The sequence below is a fragment of the Hibiscus syriacus genome, unplaced genomic scaffold (assembly GCF_006381635.1).
Source record: "Hibiscus syriacus cultivar Baekdansim isolate YM2019G1 unplaced genomic scaffold, ASM638163v2 tig00112488_pilon, whole genome shotgun sequence".
NCBI classification, from domain to species: Eukaryota; Viridiplantae; Streptophyta; class Magnoliopsida; order Malvales; family Malvaceae; genus Hibiscus; species Hibiscus syriacus.
In genome coordinates, this window is record NW_024063342.1 from 1,157,784 (window position 1) to 1,174,706 (window position 16,923).

The 16,923-nt window shown below is 34.1% G+C and overlaps 1 protein-coding gene and 1 pseudogene across 1 annotated transcript; one reads left to right on the forward strand and one right to left on the reverse strand.

Moving 5' to 3' along the window:
• The first annotated feature begins 3,034 nt into the window (after positions 1-3,034).
• LOC120180072 lies at positions 3,035-4,704 on the forward strand. The gene is made up of 3 exons (XM_039185492.1): positions 3,035-3,223; positions 3,320-3,640; positions 4,600-4,704. Exons 1-3 carry the CDS (start codon positions 3,035-3,037, stop codon positions 4,702-4,704), a joined length of 615 nt encoding a protein of 204 aa, XP_039041423.1.
• Positions 4,705-5,073: 369 nt separating this feature from the next.
• LOC120180073 lies at positions 5,074-9,756 on the reverse strand (annotated as a pseudogene).
• Positions 9,757-16,923: the final 7,167 nt, after the last annotated feature.

Consider the following 16,923-nt stretch of genomic DNA (forward strand, 5'->3'; position numbering starts at 1 on the left):
TTTTAAAATTATAATAAATATCTATTTAATTATAATTAAAACAATCCCTTTACCTATTTTCTAAGATATCTGAAGCAAATAGAATGGTATTTTTGAAGATCAATGTGATATATTAAAAATTATGGAAAATGGGGAATTTATAGAGTAATGATACGTATCTCTTTCAAAAGCAACAAACGAATACACATCAGATCTGAGGACACCGCCGGGGGAGAGAGGGACAGCGTGTGTTTTGCAATAAATGCTTTCACTGCACACTCTACGGTTTCAGACATAGAAAATCCATGTCTTTGTTCATGTAATGATGTGATATGCTTTCATAGTTATTTTAACTAAGGCCCCATGTGGCCAAAATTTTAAATACTTTTAGCTATATATTAGCTTAATACTAAAATAATTACTCTAACTATACCTATTTTTTTCAAATAAATGCTTAAATTATTTTTGACTCATTTTTATGTTTAACACTACAAGCGTTATTCATTTAGGTGTTCGAGCCATCAACAATATTAATTTCTTCTTTAAGTGACACATGTCATAATTCGATAATTTTAAAATTTTATTTTAAATTAAAAATTAATATATATATATATATATATATAATAACAAAAATTTTAAAATAAATAAAAAACTTTGAAAACCTTCATTTCAACTTCTAAATTAACGCCGTTGATAGCCCGAGTACTTAGATGGATAACGTTTGTAACATTATGTACCTGGATGAATCAAAAACTAATTTAGACATCTATTTGAGAAAAGTTGTATAATTTGAACATTTATTTTAGTATTAAACCTTTTTTTTATATATACACTTAGATTAATCATAAAATTTATATATATTATAGTTGTTTGATTTATATTTATGTTAGCACATATTATATATATATATATATATTTTTTTTCTTTGAGTTTGTATGATTTTTTTATAGATTATATCAAAAAAATTCTTTGATTTTATTTAGCTGGGGACAGAACTGGTTTTGATACTGGTTGTCGACCGATTCTTTTTTCTTTTTTTTAATAAAAATATTTTTACTTTTGTAGTATATTTATCTCTGTCTTTGTGCCACATTTAATTTTTTCTTGTTTTTTCTGTTCTTTTATTTATGTTTTCTCAGAGTTGGATTTGATGACGCCACAACTGATCAAGATGATGCTTATTTGAAATCTTATTGATTTTCTCTACTATGGACCTTTAGATTGAATTTGGATGCGTGATTCTGCATTTGTAGATAGTTTCTCACAGCGCTTGGCTCTGATTTGTAGTTCTCGATAGTCTTTTAATAGCTTAATTTCCTTTTGTGGTTTATTTGCTAATGCAATCAGATTTATTCGTATCTATATTTGTTCGAGTCTTTTGGTTGAATTTTTAACATTTTCCATGTATGGTCCTTATATGATTTAAAGTGATTAGTTTTAATGTTATAGAAAAAGTCCAAATTATATGATAGTTATAAACTCTTATTATAATTTTAGATATTTTTACTTTTTAATAATATTAGTAGTTTTTATTCAAACAAAAAAAAACATTTTTTTCTTTTTATTTCCTTTTTCACTAATTTTGACCCGTAATAATTTCAACTCATGTATTGACCAAAACTCATGAAAAAAACGTATTTTAATGATCATACCTTTTTAAGATAATACCATAAGTATAAAAATGTGTCCAATTAGCTGAATATTCTCTCAATTTAAATGTTAAATAGTATGAATCAAACAACTATAATAATTAAAGAAATGATAGTTATTTTTTAAGGTTTTGAGTTCGAACACAAACGTCTGTATAATTATTAGAGACTTCGTTGTCAAATGATTTAAAAACTTTAAAACAAATATTACCTTGTAATCACATTAGTTTAATAAATAAAATTAAATATCACATAGTTATTAGTGTATTTTCTACATTTCAATTAAATGGTGTAATTTCTTATAAATAATTTAAGATAACTGTTACTTTAATATTTAATTGTAAAATGGTATATTTAGGTGAAAAAACAGCGGGAAAACTAATCCTCACCTCATCATATTAACTTTTAGAGCAACAAGCTTTTTCTGTTATCTTGTTCCTCTCTCTCTCCCCTGTTTTCAAACTTGTCGTCCAGCTTCCCCATGGTAATTATATAGCTTCAAATGATATCTGGTCAGCTGCTGTCTGCTTATATATCTCTCTCTGTTTGTATTTGTGTGTATATATATATATATAAACATTTTTAGGTAAAAATTATGTAACAATGCAGTGATGTTTGAAACATGATAGAGTCTCGGCAGTGAAAGAAGATGCAAGACCTTGGTTCAGAAAGAAAGATGTAATAACTCTGAGAAGCAAGACTGATGGCAATTGGGATTTGGAAAGGTCTGGGGTGCAACATTTGTCTCTTGCCTGTTGCATGCAATGCTTTTGGCAACACTAAGGTGGTGAAGAATGAATATATATATATATATATATATCACATGCATCTATGTATCTTTCTTAATATCACACATCTATCTTTCTTAATATCATCCTATTTAGTAACAATAATTTGGGTGTATATTTTATATCTACCATGGAGATCACAACCTGTTAGAAGGTCAGAAATGGAGATCAAAGTTTTGTTTTTATGTGTTTAAATTAATGAAATGTTGTATGATTATTTTGTGAGGCTATCATGGAACGAAGAACTCTTATCTTTTTTGTTTCTGAAAAGACATAAAAAGGAGAGAGAATTTCTGCAGATAGGGTTTCTTTTTATTCTTCAAATATTTCTGAATAGGGAGCAGCAGTAGCATTGCATTGCATTCCATACTCATCTTCTTCACCTTTTGTCTTTTTTAACATGGTCTAATGTATATGAAATCACGTGAACCTCTTGTTTTCATTTCCTCTTTCTCTCTCTTCCTTTCTCTTCATTTCTTCTTCAAAACATTGATCCTCCACCTTAGTGGACGATACCATACCAACAATATCTCTTCTGTTCATCACTTGATTCTTCTCTCATGACTTGTAGTAATTTCTATTCTTCCCTTTATCCTTTTTCCTTTTGACCTTAACGAGATGATCACACCAACAGCACCACCTTTTGGGTTGAAATCTCAACCTTCTTCATCATCCCCTTTTTGGGTTAAAATCTCAACCTTCTTCATCATCTTCTTCCTCCTCTCTTACTTGTCCCACTATCTCCAGCCCACTGTTCAAAACCAAGCAGGTTCTTATCAAAGTGAACCCCAGGAGTTCCAAGATCAGGTATATGTTTTGATCTGGTCACTTAGGGTTATGAACTTATGATCATATATATATATACACGTGTGTATCTAAACTCTAAAGTTCCTTCATTTTCAGGCTAAGATATATGTTCCAGACGATGGACAGCTCAAGTTATCAACATGGAAGAAAGAAGAAAGGGGGGAAAGTGTTGATCATCACCACGAGGATAGTTCTTATATGTGGATGCCTTCAAAGATGAGGATTTTGAGGAAGAGGATGCTCGGATTTATCAAAAAGCTCGACGAAATTCGAAGAGGAGAAGGGTTCGGATCAATCAGCCCTCATCATCTCCGGATAACAGCAGCATCTCTTCCCATTATAACAACAACAACAAATTGTGCTGATTGCAATACAACAAAGACTCCTCTTTGGAGGAGTGGTCCTAGAGGTCCCAAGGTAGTATATACTTATAAAATCTCAACTCTTAGTCTCTCCTAATCAGTACCCTTACCATAAAATCTAAGTTAAATATATAAACTGCAGTCCCTGTGCAACGCCTGTGGAATTCGACACGAAAAGCAAGACGAGCAATGCTGCAGCGGCTTCGAATGGGACCATTGTTGCAGCTGAGACCAACACGTACGAAGACTAAGGTTCGAAACAAGAAAAAGATATCAAGTAATGTTGTGTTGCAAAGCTAAAGAAAAATAAAAAGAGTAAACTTGGTTCCCAATCCCAAGGTAGAAAGAAGCTTTGTTTCGAGGATTTGATGTTAATATTGAGCAAGAACTCGGCCTTTTGTCGAGTTTTCAACACAGGATGAGAAGGAAGCTGCGATTCTGATGGCCTTATCGTATGGACTTGTTCATGGTTGAATTAATTAATCAATTTATCTAGTCACTAGGGTAGTTAGTTAGCTTTTTATATTGTCTGTTTATTTCTTAATTAGCTTTGAATAATGGCTTAGATCATCAATTGTTGTCTGAAAAACTGAGTTTTATGCGTGAGTTATCGAGGAAATTAAGATAATTAGTGTGCGAGAAACATAAAAGGGATGTTTGGAGAATGAAACTTTATATCATTTTATATAAAAAGACCAGGCATCGCCTATCAACTGTTACCTCACTGTCTTATTTAGCCATGACAACTTGTATGGCTTAGGATGACGGTCCGTCTTCAACTGCAATTTCTGGACAACCTCCTCGGACACTACATTCTCACAACTGCCGCTGTCAATGATCATTTTGCAGACTTTATCTGCAACTGGCAAGTCGTGTGGAAATATTGGTTCTCAACCAATCGTCCCCTGAATCGCCCTTGGGGGTTCTATTGCAAGTCTATACACAAAATAAACATGACATAACCTACCTATATGCATAAAGCTGATATATATTGCCTGCTTTATGAACTTGCAGATAAAGTCAGCTGCTGAGAAATCTATATCATTACCCACAGCAAAGTCATTTGGATCTTCTATTTTTGTTGCAATTACATTAGTTCATCTCTTTTCCTTTTTGTAAAATTCACCCTCTTCCAATACTACAAATGTGAAGGGGAATGTTTGATGTTCCAGTCATTGATGTTGTATATTTTCTTACACCGTGGGCCCTGGCTACGCAGTTCCCATCAATGAATCAATGGTATTCGAAGCACCAAGACAAGAATGTAAATTTGTAATTATCAAAATTTTATTCATTTTCATCCTTGACTTTGCTCACATCCATGCACAAATTTACTATCGTTAGGCATGTTCAGGTTGAAATATCACTTTAGTATAATATCAATTGAACCTAGGACCACTGCTCATGGAAAAAATTTGCCAAAATTTTAGTAATTGCAAGATAAATTAGAAGTTTAGAACAGAAAAACATGAAAACAAGGACAACTTTCATATTACCATTTTAGAGAGTTATGTTTATGAGTTTACAGACTTTCCATTTAATTTGGGGAAAGGGTCTTGCTTGCTTAAAACAACTACTTTGCTCTTGTGAGCAAAGTACCCTTCACAAGATTTTTGTATATAAGAATGGTCATTATACACTCGACCTGCAAAAATGAAAAAAGAAAAGAATGATAAATTTCCGTTACCAAACGCAAACGGCAGGGAAGACTGTAATCAGAAAATATGTACCTCGTCCAGATCCATGTCCATCTCAATCCATTTCAATGCCTTGACAATTACTTCCAGCTTCAACTGGTGAGCTTTGCTTGGGTCCTTTTGCTTTTGGATGAAGTAACTACAAGATGAGAATGTTACAGTTAATTTATGAGCTGAAAAGATTCAATAAAACATCATGGATGGTAATTTGGTCTCAAGTTCTTACATTTTCTTAACCAATCTTTGGTAAACTTGGAGCTCCAGCTTCTCCAGGACAAGATACACGCCAGATCGCAGACACCATTATAGACGGGGAGAAAGTTAGATCGGTCTTGACAAGTTAATCTCAATATCAACAAAAAAATATGAAGATAAACTTACTGGTCTTCATGTTCTTGGAGAGCATGCCGAAGAAGTCGGAGATCACCCCTTTTTAGAGCTTGTACAACATTATTGTACTGAGAATACAACCATTACTAATTACTAATTTGACATGTTGAAATAATAGCCAAATATTTTAGAAAATGTTTGTAATACCCCCTTTCATTCATTTGATTTTCTTCGTTCCTTTTAATATGAAATCACACCGTAAATACATAACTTGGTAAAAGCATGAGCACAAAGTATCTGTTCCACATAACGACCTAAACGAAAATAAGTAAATATAATGAGAAACTATACCTCAAGGAGGTTATACTTTTCTAGGAGGGAAGGTTTAGGTAAGATGCCTAATGAAAGTTTCACCGGTATCAAAAATTTTAATATAATCCTTCAAAAATCAAACCAAATAAGAACTAGAAGCATGAAAAAAACTGAACTTAACTATATCGTGTCAACGTTTAATGCATAAGTAAGATTGGATTAGTTTTGATACTTCCCATCAAAGATTAGAAATACCATTCGAAATGAAATAAATTTGAAGCATACATTCAAAAAGGGAAATTTTAATCTAGTTATCAAATGCCATATCAGATGTGACAATTTTGATTATATTAGTTATTATGGCTTCCATACCATGCAGATGCAAGAAATATGTACAAAAAGCACATAAACGAACCTTATATTTGCTTCTCTAAGAGGGCTGCAATGTGTCAATGCATATGATAATTTATGGTCAGCCTGCCAAATCACAACAGTATTTAGAAAGAGCACCAAGTTCCCATTATATTGAACTTTTAAATCTAATGCTTTGACAATGTGAAACAAGATAAAAGTAGAATTGAGAAGCTCAGATGCTAGACAAACACAAGAACACAATAAAAAATGAAGTTTATATCAAGGAATGAAAGAAGTAAAGCTTTTTCCATGGAATTTAGACTACTTACAGCAGGAAAATTTTCATTGAGAACTTCCAAACGCCCAGTATAATACATATAGGTGACCTGAGAAAGGCGGCAACATTCATCAAACCGTTTGTATACACCGAAAATTCCAGGGGAAGGGGGGAAAACATTACCTTGTCTCTTCTAGGGAATTCCTCAAAATAAAAAATACGAGCAGTTTCAATACTTCTTATTACACTTCGGCAGAGGTGTACCGTACCAAGCTGCACAATAAAATACATGCAGTTTCAATACTTTTGAGCTTCTCAACTTCAAAACGAAAATACTCGTAACAGATGTTGGAACTGAAAATCATTTGATTTTCTTTTGGCATGCACGGTGGAGAAAGAAAGCAAGGCCGAGGGCTGATAAAGATCTTAAATGCATCTTAACCTCCAAAATTTCTGGTTCTAAGTATACAATCCATTTTTCAAAACTAAATTCATGATAAATATAGAACAGCAAAGGAAAAGATTATAACAAAGCAAAAAGCAAAGATAGAAGAAACATAAGTATCACCTTGAAGTAGATTTTAAACAGTTGGCAAGTCACATATAATGCTCCAACACGTTTCGGACCTTTTCCCTGGTATCCATGTGTCATAACGAATGATTACCAACAATGGCGATTATTTCAGCAAATGAAGTCTAAAAGAGCTGAGCAAGGGAAGCTACATCTTGGTATGAAACGGCGTTGGAGAACTTGTTTAAGTATTCTGTGATTCTCCTATGGGCTTATCCCATGCTTGGGTACACCAAGGGTGTTTGTTTACTTCATAATGATTAAGCGTTGAATGATTTAAATATTGAATGATTCAGAAACTCTATATGAATAAGCTCTGAATATGACATGTTGTTTAATAATGACTCTGAATCATTTAGAATGTACTTCTGTGTTGAATCATTTAGAATGTACTTCTGTGTTGAATCATTCAGTACTGTTTTGTTGAATCATTCAGAGGTGAGAAACAAACACGCTGAATGCTGAACGGTTCAACATTCAGTGCTGAATGGTTCTATTCAGATCCAAATAAACAACACCTAAATTTCGATTCTTGTAAATATAGCGTTTTTTATCGAAATATCACTCTTAAACTCAATAATTATCTGTCAGACTCTATCTCTCCAAATATTATTAATCTATCACCATTTCTAATACAGTGACAGTAAAGCACGGATCACTATCCGCACCTTCGCAGGGTTTTGTTCGAGCTGGTGTCACATAAGGGGAAGGCGTTGATCACCATCCGCGTCTTCGCAAGGTTCTGTGACATGTACAGAAGGTGTGGATCATGATCTGCGTCTTTCATTTAATTTCACAACCGTCTGTCTCCTATATTGATTGTCATCCATCTCCTCCTCTTCCTATAAATATTACATTTAACACAATCCTCAAACCAAACTCAAATCTCAAATTCTCTTATTCTTCTTATTATCAATCTTTATATTAAGAATGTCAAATATTTTATATTGTATTATAATTATTTAATAGTTTATTATTTTATTAAATTTTATTGTACTAAATTTATATTATTTTTTGCAGTTATAAAATAGAATGTTGGTTGATACATTTTGATGAGAATCATATCTCGAGGTATTTTACTGATACGATACCAATTTTAAATTGTGTTGTTATTTTAATTATTGTGAATATTTTATTTGTTTAATTTTTGTAGTATTAGTTTATATTTTAATTTGTATATTATTTATTAAATCATGAGAGAGATCGTATATTAGATCCATTCATTCGTAACGTTAAGTTAGATATATTTATTCGTGTCTGGCCGTATTTAGCCGAGGCTGGATTCAATTACGTAGCAAAATATGAAGGGCACTGTAACCTTGAATCTAACCTTATTTCTGCACTGGTTGAGAGGTGAAGACCAGAGACACGCATTTCATCTTCTGTGTGAAGAGTGCATTATTACGCTGAAGGATGTTTTCATACATTTGGGGCTTTCGATAGATGGAGATGTGATTTATGGAGTGGCGGATGGTGACTAGCATTCCTTATGCGAGGAGTATCTTAGAGATGTCCCGCCTAATTTCAATAATGGTCGAATACCGTTAAATTGGTTGGATACAACTTTTAAATATTTGAGTAGCGACGCCTCCGAGGAACAAGTTATAATGTATGCACAGGCTTACATATTACATCTCATAGGAGGGATCCTAATGCTCGACAAATTGCGTAACCAAATTCATTGTATGTGGTTGCGTCCCCTCGCAGATTTTCACGTTGCTAGCGCACTCAGTTGGGGCTCTGCAGTTTTGGCATTTCTGTATAGGGAAATGTGTGGTATCGCATGCCCTTTTTATGTTCGATCGTAAAAAAACCCATTGGTCTTCTCGCTATTGTTGAGGTAATTTCAATACTGAATTCATATATAAATAATTTTGTTGAGATATAATGAATTTCTTTTCATTGAATAGGTGGTCAAGTGCAAGAAAATATCATAGGGATTTACTGGATAAATTGGAAGAAATTCGGTTACTCGTTGATCAGAAGGCTGGTACAGAGGTATGTATTTTAATTTTATTATTTACTTTTAATTATCGTTATATAATTAGAATATTATTTTGATAAAAATTATATATATTTGTTTTAGTTTCAATGGGCTTCTTATTCTACTGAAGAAATGAGGATTTTCATCCTACATCACTTGAGAGACCCATTAGATGTTTGGATGGCGGTGGTCCCTGTGATATGTTATGATATTAGAAAGTGGCATCCTACTGATCGAGTGCTCCACCAATTTGGTTTCGTACAATCTATTCTGGAAGAACCTAAGAATCTCGAAGATATGCATATCATTGATAGACGTGGCAAAAAAGAAGTCGACTAACTACTGAAGCATATCGAGTAGGTAATGATATGGGAGGATCGACGTGGACGTATACCCCGTATGTAACCCATTTATGTGGATCATTATTCGGTTACTGATGATTATTATGAGTGGCTCAACACGAACGGGAAACAGTTCCTACTTTCCGAGGAAGCACGATGTGGGAGCATTCATCGGTGCCGACAAATGCGTCCACTGTCACATCATCATTGTCCCCGACTAGTAGGCGGATAGTAAACGGTTCCGGCTCATCCTCAGCTACAACACCGGAACCATCACAGTAGCCATCGTCTACACCGGTATACATTTCGCAGTCCTTTCAGATAGCACCATAGTAGTATCAAATAGCACCACAGCCATTTTAGATGCCACCGTAGCAGGGTCAGATGTCACCGCAGCTGGTTCAGATACCACCGCCGTAGGGTTTTATGATCCCTCTTGGCAGATATTATACTTCCATGTTTGTAGGTCCAGCGTAGGGTTAATATGTTGCTTATTTGGCGGGTGAAGGTGCACCACATACACATAAACCTCCAGTTCAGTTTTTGCACTCATCGATGTCAGTGTTTTCGCAGTTTTCACAGTTTTCTATGAGCGGTGGGATAACCAGCCATACACCTCCATGGTCTTTATTATATGGAGGTGTTACATCGTCATCTGCCCCTCATCAATAAAATGTAGTTGCTCTTGATGATGATGATGATGAGAGAGAGGGTGAAGAACAAGTTATGCAAAGAAATCCTCATCGATACAGACAACCACCGCTTCACGGAACACATTCAAGACGTATGCATTGATAGAGTTGTTTAGTATGTAATTTTTTATTTAATTTTGTTTGTTTACCAGTAATTGTAAAGTTTTATTTAATTATGGACTATTTATTTATTTATTTGTTAATATTTTTATTATTTAATTGTTTGAATTGTATCATCTTCATTTAATGTTTCTATTTAGTTGCTTATATTGATTGAATTGTATCATTTTCTTGTATTTAGTTTTTAATATTTTAATTTAATTTTCACTTGAGTAGCCCATTACTCGGTGATGCTCAAATGATATTAATTGAAAGTAAATAAAAATTAAATAACACAAACTTAGATTTCATAAACAACAATTACATCATCAAAACATCAACGGTTACTTGATGACAAAAGAGATTGATATTTTTTCCTATTGTGTCCTATGTTTCTACAATGCCCACATCTTTTGTTTTCTATGGACGTCTCCTAAATATCTATATCACAATGAATTCAAGTGTGTAACATCTCAATCATCGGGTTAGTGACCAGAATGTACAATTATTAAACTTAGTGGTTGAATTAGAATAAATTGATAAATTCAATTATTTATGGTGGAATTTCTGTGTATGGCTGATAGCAATTTTGGAATTATGGAGAGGGTAAAATGGTATTTTCATGTTAAACGATAATTAGCTCATTTATTTAGGGGATAAACACATGTATTTGGAAATATCTGGAATCCTTTCTTTCTCTCTACTTCTTCTTGCTGTAAACTTCTCCATTCAAAGGTAAGCTTTGTAAAATTTGTTAGTTTCATCAAATTTTTGGTTTGGTAATGAAAGCTTGGGTGTTATATAAGCTTAAGGAAAGCTTATATATTGTCACACACCAAGAGCCCACAACCGAGGTTAGCCTATGGAGAGCATCCCAAATGGTGGTTTGGACCTTCTAGAAGCCACAAAGACTTTAGTGACATTTAAATTTGCATAGATAATGCCCACTTGTTTTTGGTAGGTAGAAATCAATCTAGACCGTCGATGTAATTAGATCTTAGTCGTTCATTGAGGGGAGCTTTAGCTATCTTCTCTCAAAGCTTTCTTATCTTCCTTCTTGTGCTAGTTCTCTTGTCTAGCTTCCGTCGAGGTTCTAAGCATCATTGCTTGGGATATTTTCAGGCTTACTTAGCCGCAATCACTAAGACGACGACTAAGGCAGCACGTTCTGAGGTGTCGAAGTTCTAAGGGCGTGACAATATGATAAAAATAACAAGAGGAGTATATTAGAAATGAATTTATAAAATGGGTGTTAAGATGAATTGTTGATATAGTGTAGTTTTTGGAGTTTTGTTTGGATATTTGACTTGTCAATGATCAATTTAAAAAGCTAGGAGTAATAGAAATGATTATGAACATGTTTGAAATCTTGGTATGATTTTGAGATTTAAGTGTTTAGACAAGATTTTGGATAATTAAGAGTAGTAAATGAGGACAAGTTTGTTTAGAAGTTTAAGGGTGAGCTTAAAGGTTTAATGTATGATGAATATAAGAGAATTAGGAAGATTTTAGTTGATTTTCGAATTAAAAATAGCCATTATGGGCATAGAGTATCGATACCATTAGAATAGTATCGATACTTCAAGGGTTAAATCTGTGGATTTTTAAGGGTGGTATCAATACCGGTTGAAGAAGGAATCGATATTGAGTTGGTAGTATCAATACTATGGGTATGGTATCAATATCATTTTCAAGATACAATTCCAGAACGTCGAAATGGTATCGGTACCTAAGGAGGTATCGATACCCCTGAAGGGAAGTATCAGTACTGTAGTGGTAGTACAGATACTTTTAGGCATGAAATGAAAAGTTAGTGTTTCTTTCATCATAAGTTATTATGATTGGATATAAGTGATTCAAAGTACGATATTGATTTTCGATTGTTTTGTGTAGTTGTTAAACATAATCAACTTCCGGTCAGCTTTACATTATAAGTACCGATCCAAAAGTGTTAAGGAATTCGCTTAGGACTTTAGTGAGGCAAAGGTGAGTGCAACTTCTCAGTTTTGTAACAGAATTGAGGAAGGCTTGCGATAATCCAACCTCATTGTTTTTGATCGAAAGCTTTACAATTTCTTTTATGTTATATTGCAATGTTTTATTCAATTCATATTATATAAGCTATGTTTTATGATTATATGATTATGGAAATGTGACTTTTGAACAAGTGTATCTGAAAAAACACTATATGAAAGTAACTATGTGAATAAGGGACACATCGAATAGTGATTGAAAATAAGTATGTGATTAATAGCCCAATGTATATGTATGAGAATTAAAGGTATAGCTGGCAATCCAAGAGTCGAGGGTTTTATGTGGTCCTTTGGGATAAATATGTGGCACTTCGGTGCAAACCTATGTGGCACTTTGGTGCAAAACTATATGGTCATTCAGGACAATTATGTGGCACTTCGGTGCAAATTACGAGCTATGGTGACAACATTATTACACAACCTCAATGTACTCAAATATCTAGAGTTTCAGTAGTATACATTGGGTATTTGGAATAAAGCTAAACAAAGGGAATAATATACATAAGTACACCTTTTTTATAGGAAAAATAAATTGGAATTCTTTTATAAAATGTTTCAATAAAAACTAATAAAGATTTCATTTATTAAGTTAGCACTATTAGTATTTGCCTCACTAAGTCATCGATTTAGTGTGTGTTTTCCTCACACGTAGGGTTGAAGAAAGATGAAGACTGATTTGTTAAGGATAACATACCACCTGAAGATCAGATCAAGAAAAATTAAATGTAGGTTTTTGTTAATTTTGTAAACTGTTGGCATGTATTATACATTTAATTTGAAATGCTCTGATCAATTTTGTAAACTCATATATTTTGTATTTATGTAAATTATCAAAGTTTTTATGTAAGTGTGAATGAGAAATGGTTATCTTATTTAAATTAAAGTTTTCTATCTTTTTATCTTGATTAAAAAATTAATTTGTTCTTATTTGTTAATTACATATGTTTTGAAAAGTTAATGTGACACCTCAGATTCGTATCCGGGTCGGTGACGGGTTACGGGTGCTACATCTAATGGTATCAGAGCTATGATTTAATTGGTTTTAAGTTCGAAATAAAGTTGTTTTTGTTTTAAAAAGTTTACATGACAACTTTTAATTAAGTCTTTCTGATATGATAAGGTGATTAGTATGTTATCTTTGCTAATACATTAGTAAATTGATTTTAATAGATGTCGGACTTTGAGGGCTCCCGAAGTGAATTAAGAGATAGAATGGAAGAGAGTAGTAACTCACCTACCCCGAGCAGGCATGGTGAGGAGCAGGCACAACAGGGAGTGCTTGTGAAAGATTAGGGGACCTTCTTCCAGACGTTTGACATGATTCTGACACGTTTCCAACCGTCTGCTCCTTCAGTCCCTAAGATGAATGTTCCTAAGGAGCTAAGAAGCTTCGGAGCTCCATAATTTAGAGGAGAAACTGAGGAATGTCCAGTTGCTGCCAATATGTGGCTCAATGACTTGAAGATAATGCTAGAGAATCTCTATTTTTCTGAAATGGAGAAACTGGATGGTGTAGTTTCGTTATTACGAGGTCAAGCTAGAATTTGGTGGCCTAATGTAATGATGTGAGCTTTAAGGGATCAGGTGACTTAGTCATTCTTTTTGGAAGAGTTTAAGAACAAATAAATTGGGGATCAGTTTATTCACCAGATGAAGCAATAATTCATGAGTTTAAAGCAAGAGAATCACACGGTATATGAGTTTGAGTGTGAATTCAACAAGTTAAGTCGATTTACTGCATAGTTGGTCCCTACAGAGAATGACTCATGTGATTGATTTGTGGAGGGCTTACGACCCCAATTGAAAGAGTTATTATTAGCACTCAATCTTGCTTCCTTCCAAGAGGTAGTGAATAGAGCTAAAGTACTGGAGCGAGCTCAAAATGAGCGGTTTGTAGAGCAAATGGCATAATGGAATAAGAGAGCTAGTGCTTCCCAATCAAAGAAGAGTAGAGGTTCGAGTTCTCAACCTCAGACTAGAGTATAACCAAAACATCCTCATGTAGAGGATCAAATCTGGAAAGAGCAAGACAAACTTATTCAGTGGAATCCAGAGTAGACAAGCCGAAACAATGTCATCACTGTGGGAAAAACCATAGTGAAGTTTGCCGAAGGGTCTCTGGATCTTGTTTCAGGTGTGGAGAGGTAGGACACTTTTATTCAAGACTGCCTATTGATGACGGGAGAGCTTGCCCAAACAGAAAGATCCACTGCAGCACCTATGAGAGGTAGAGGTAGAGGTAGAGGAATGAATCAGTCTGAGTCGACTACTCAACCTGAAGTGCGTTCCACAGCTCAGGTATACAATTTAAAGACCAGTGAAGATTGTGATGATCCTGAAATCATTATATGTACTTTTCAGATAGCTGATAAATCTATTTTAGTTTTGATTGATCCGAGATCAAATTATTCCTATGTTAGTAGTAAACTGGTTAAAGACTTGAGAATTCTGTTAGAACCTGTTTGTAGTGAGGTGATTATTACTAATCCATTAGGACATAGTGCTCGGGTGAGACAAATCTTTCGAGGGTGTCCCATATGGATTCAGGGAATTGAATTTCCTGCTAATATACTATAATTACCCTTTGATGAGTTTGAGGTTATATAAGGGATGGATTGGTTGTATCATTATCATGCCAATGTGGATTATCGACTTAAGCGAGTTATGTAAACAAGCCTAGATGGATTGGAGGTCAGTGTGGTCAACGAAAGAATAAATCCCTTAGTTAATGTGATATCGTTGATGTCAGCTTGGAAGTTAATGCTACAAGGATGCCAAGTGTATATTGCTAATGTAATCGATGCTAGAGCCAAAGAAAAGAAGCTTGAAAATATTCCGACAGTCAGTGAGTTTCCAGAGGTATTTCCGGAAGAATTACCTTCATATAGGGAGGTTGAGTTTCAGATTGAAGTAATGTCAGAATCATCATTAATTTCAATGGCTCCTTACAGGATGACCCCAAAGGAATTGAAAGAGTTAAATATTCTGATGTAGGAGCTTTTAGATAAAGGATTTATCAGACACAGTGTGTCACCTTGGGGTGCTCCAGTGTTATTCGTAAAGAAGAAAGATGGTTCGATACGTCTTTGTATTGATTATCGACAACTTAACAAGGTGACCATAAAGAACAAGTATCCTCTTCTAATGATCGACGATTTATTTGATCAACTCAAAGGAGTTGCAGTGTTTTCAAAGATTGATTTACGCTCAGGATATCATCAGTTGAAGATACAAGAAAAAGATGTTCCAAAATTGGCGTTTAGGACTCGGTATGGTCATTACAAATTTGTAGTAATGTCACTCGTATTAACTAATGCACCTGCATCATTTATGGACTTGATGAATAGAATTTTTCAACCGTACCTTGATCAGTTCGTGGTCATTTTTATTGATGACATCTTGGTGTATTCAAAGTCAAGGGAGGAGCATGATGTCCATATTCGTGTGGTTCTTCAAACGTTGCAAGACAAGAAACTTTATGCAAAATATTATAAATGCGAGTTTTGGTTAACAGAAGTAACATTCCTTGGACACATGGTTTATGTAGAGGGAATTCGGGTAGATCCTCAGAAAGTTAAAGCTGTGTTAGAATGATAGATCTCGAAGAGTGTGTCAGAAGTTTGAAGTTTCTTGGGTCTCGTAGGTTATTATCGAAGGTTTGTCAAAAACGTTTCGATGATATCTATGCCTTTAAAACTGTTAAGAAAATATGTGCAGTTTGAGTGGACTCCTGATTGTTAGAAGAGTTTTGAAGCATTGAAGAAAGCTTTGACAGAAGCTCCGATGTTAGTGCAACCGAAATCGAACAAGGATTTCACAATTTTTAGTGATGCTTCCCATAATGGTTTGGGATGTGTCTTAATGCAAGATGGAAAGGTAGTTGATTATGCTTTAAGATAGCTTAAGACTCATGAAAAGAATTATCCAACGCATGACCTTGAGTTAGCAGATGTGGTTTTTACATTAAAAATTTGGCAGCACTATTTATATGGCGAACGTTGCTACATCTTCACCGATCACAAGAGTTTGAAGTATCCGTTGAAATAGAAGGAGTTAAATTTGAGGAAAAGAAGATGGATAGAGTTGCTGAAAGACTATGATGCCATTATAGATTATTATCCCTGGAAAGCTAATGTCATAGGTGACGCTCTTAGTTGAAAGACTTTTGTCGCTTTGCGTAGTTTGGATGCTTTAATCATGTTAAAGGAAAATGGTGCATTGATGGATGAATTAATGTTAAAACCATTATAATTAGATTAGATTAATGAATTACAAAGGAAGGATGATAAGTGTTTAGCTTGGTTCGGACAAGTAGAGAAGGGTAAACTCAATAACTATGAAGTAAAGTTGGATGGATGTTTATATTTCAAAAATCGAGTTTATGTTCCTAATGTTTGTGAGTTGAAACAAGATATTTTGTATGAAGTACATTGTAGTCCCTTAATTATGCACCCTGGAGGAAACAAGATGTATCAAGATTTGAAAGAGCGTTTTTGGTGGCCGGGCATGAAAAGAGACATTACAGAATTTGTATCAAAGTGCTTAAATTGTCAACAAGTAAAAACTGAACATAAAGTGCCTTCAGGATTATTGCAGCCGATCTCAATTCCTCAGTGGAAATGGTAAAACATTACGATAGATTTCGTAA

Bases quoted from the DNA above. Each gene is read 5' to 3' on its own strand.
- LOC120180072 (XM_039185492.1), top strand. From the start codon at position 3,035: ATGATCACACCAACAGCACCACCTTTTGGGTTGAAATCTCAACCTTCT. The intron at 3,224-3,319 runs GTATATGTTTTG...CTTCATTTTCAG, and splicing joins CCCAGGAGTTCCAAGATCAG to GCTAAGATATATGTTCCAGA. The intron at 3,641-4,599 runs GTAGTATATACT...ATGAACTTGCAG, and splicing joins GTGGTCCTAGAGGTCCCAAG to ATAAAGTCAGCTGCTGAGAA.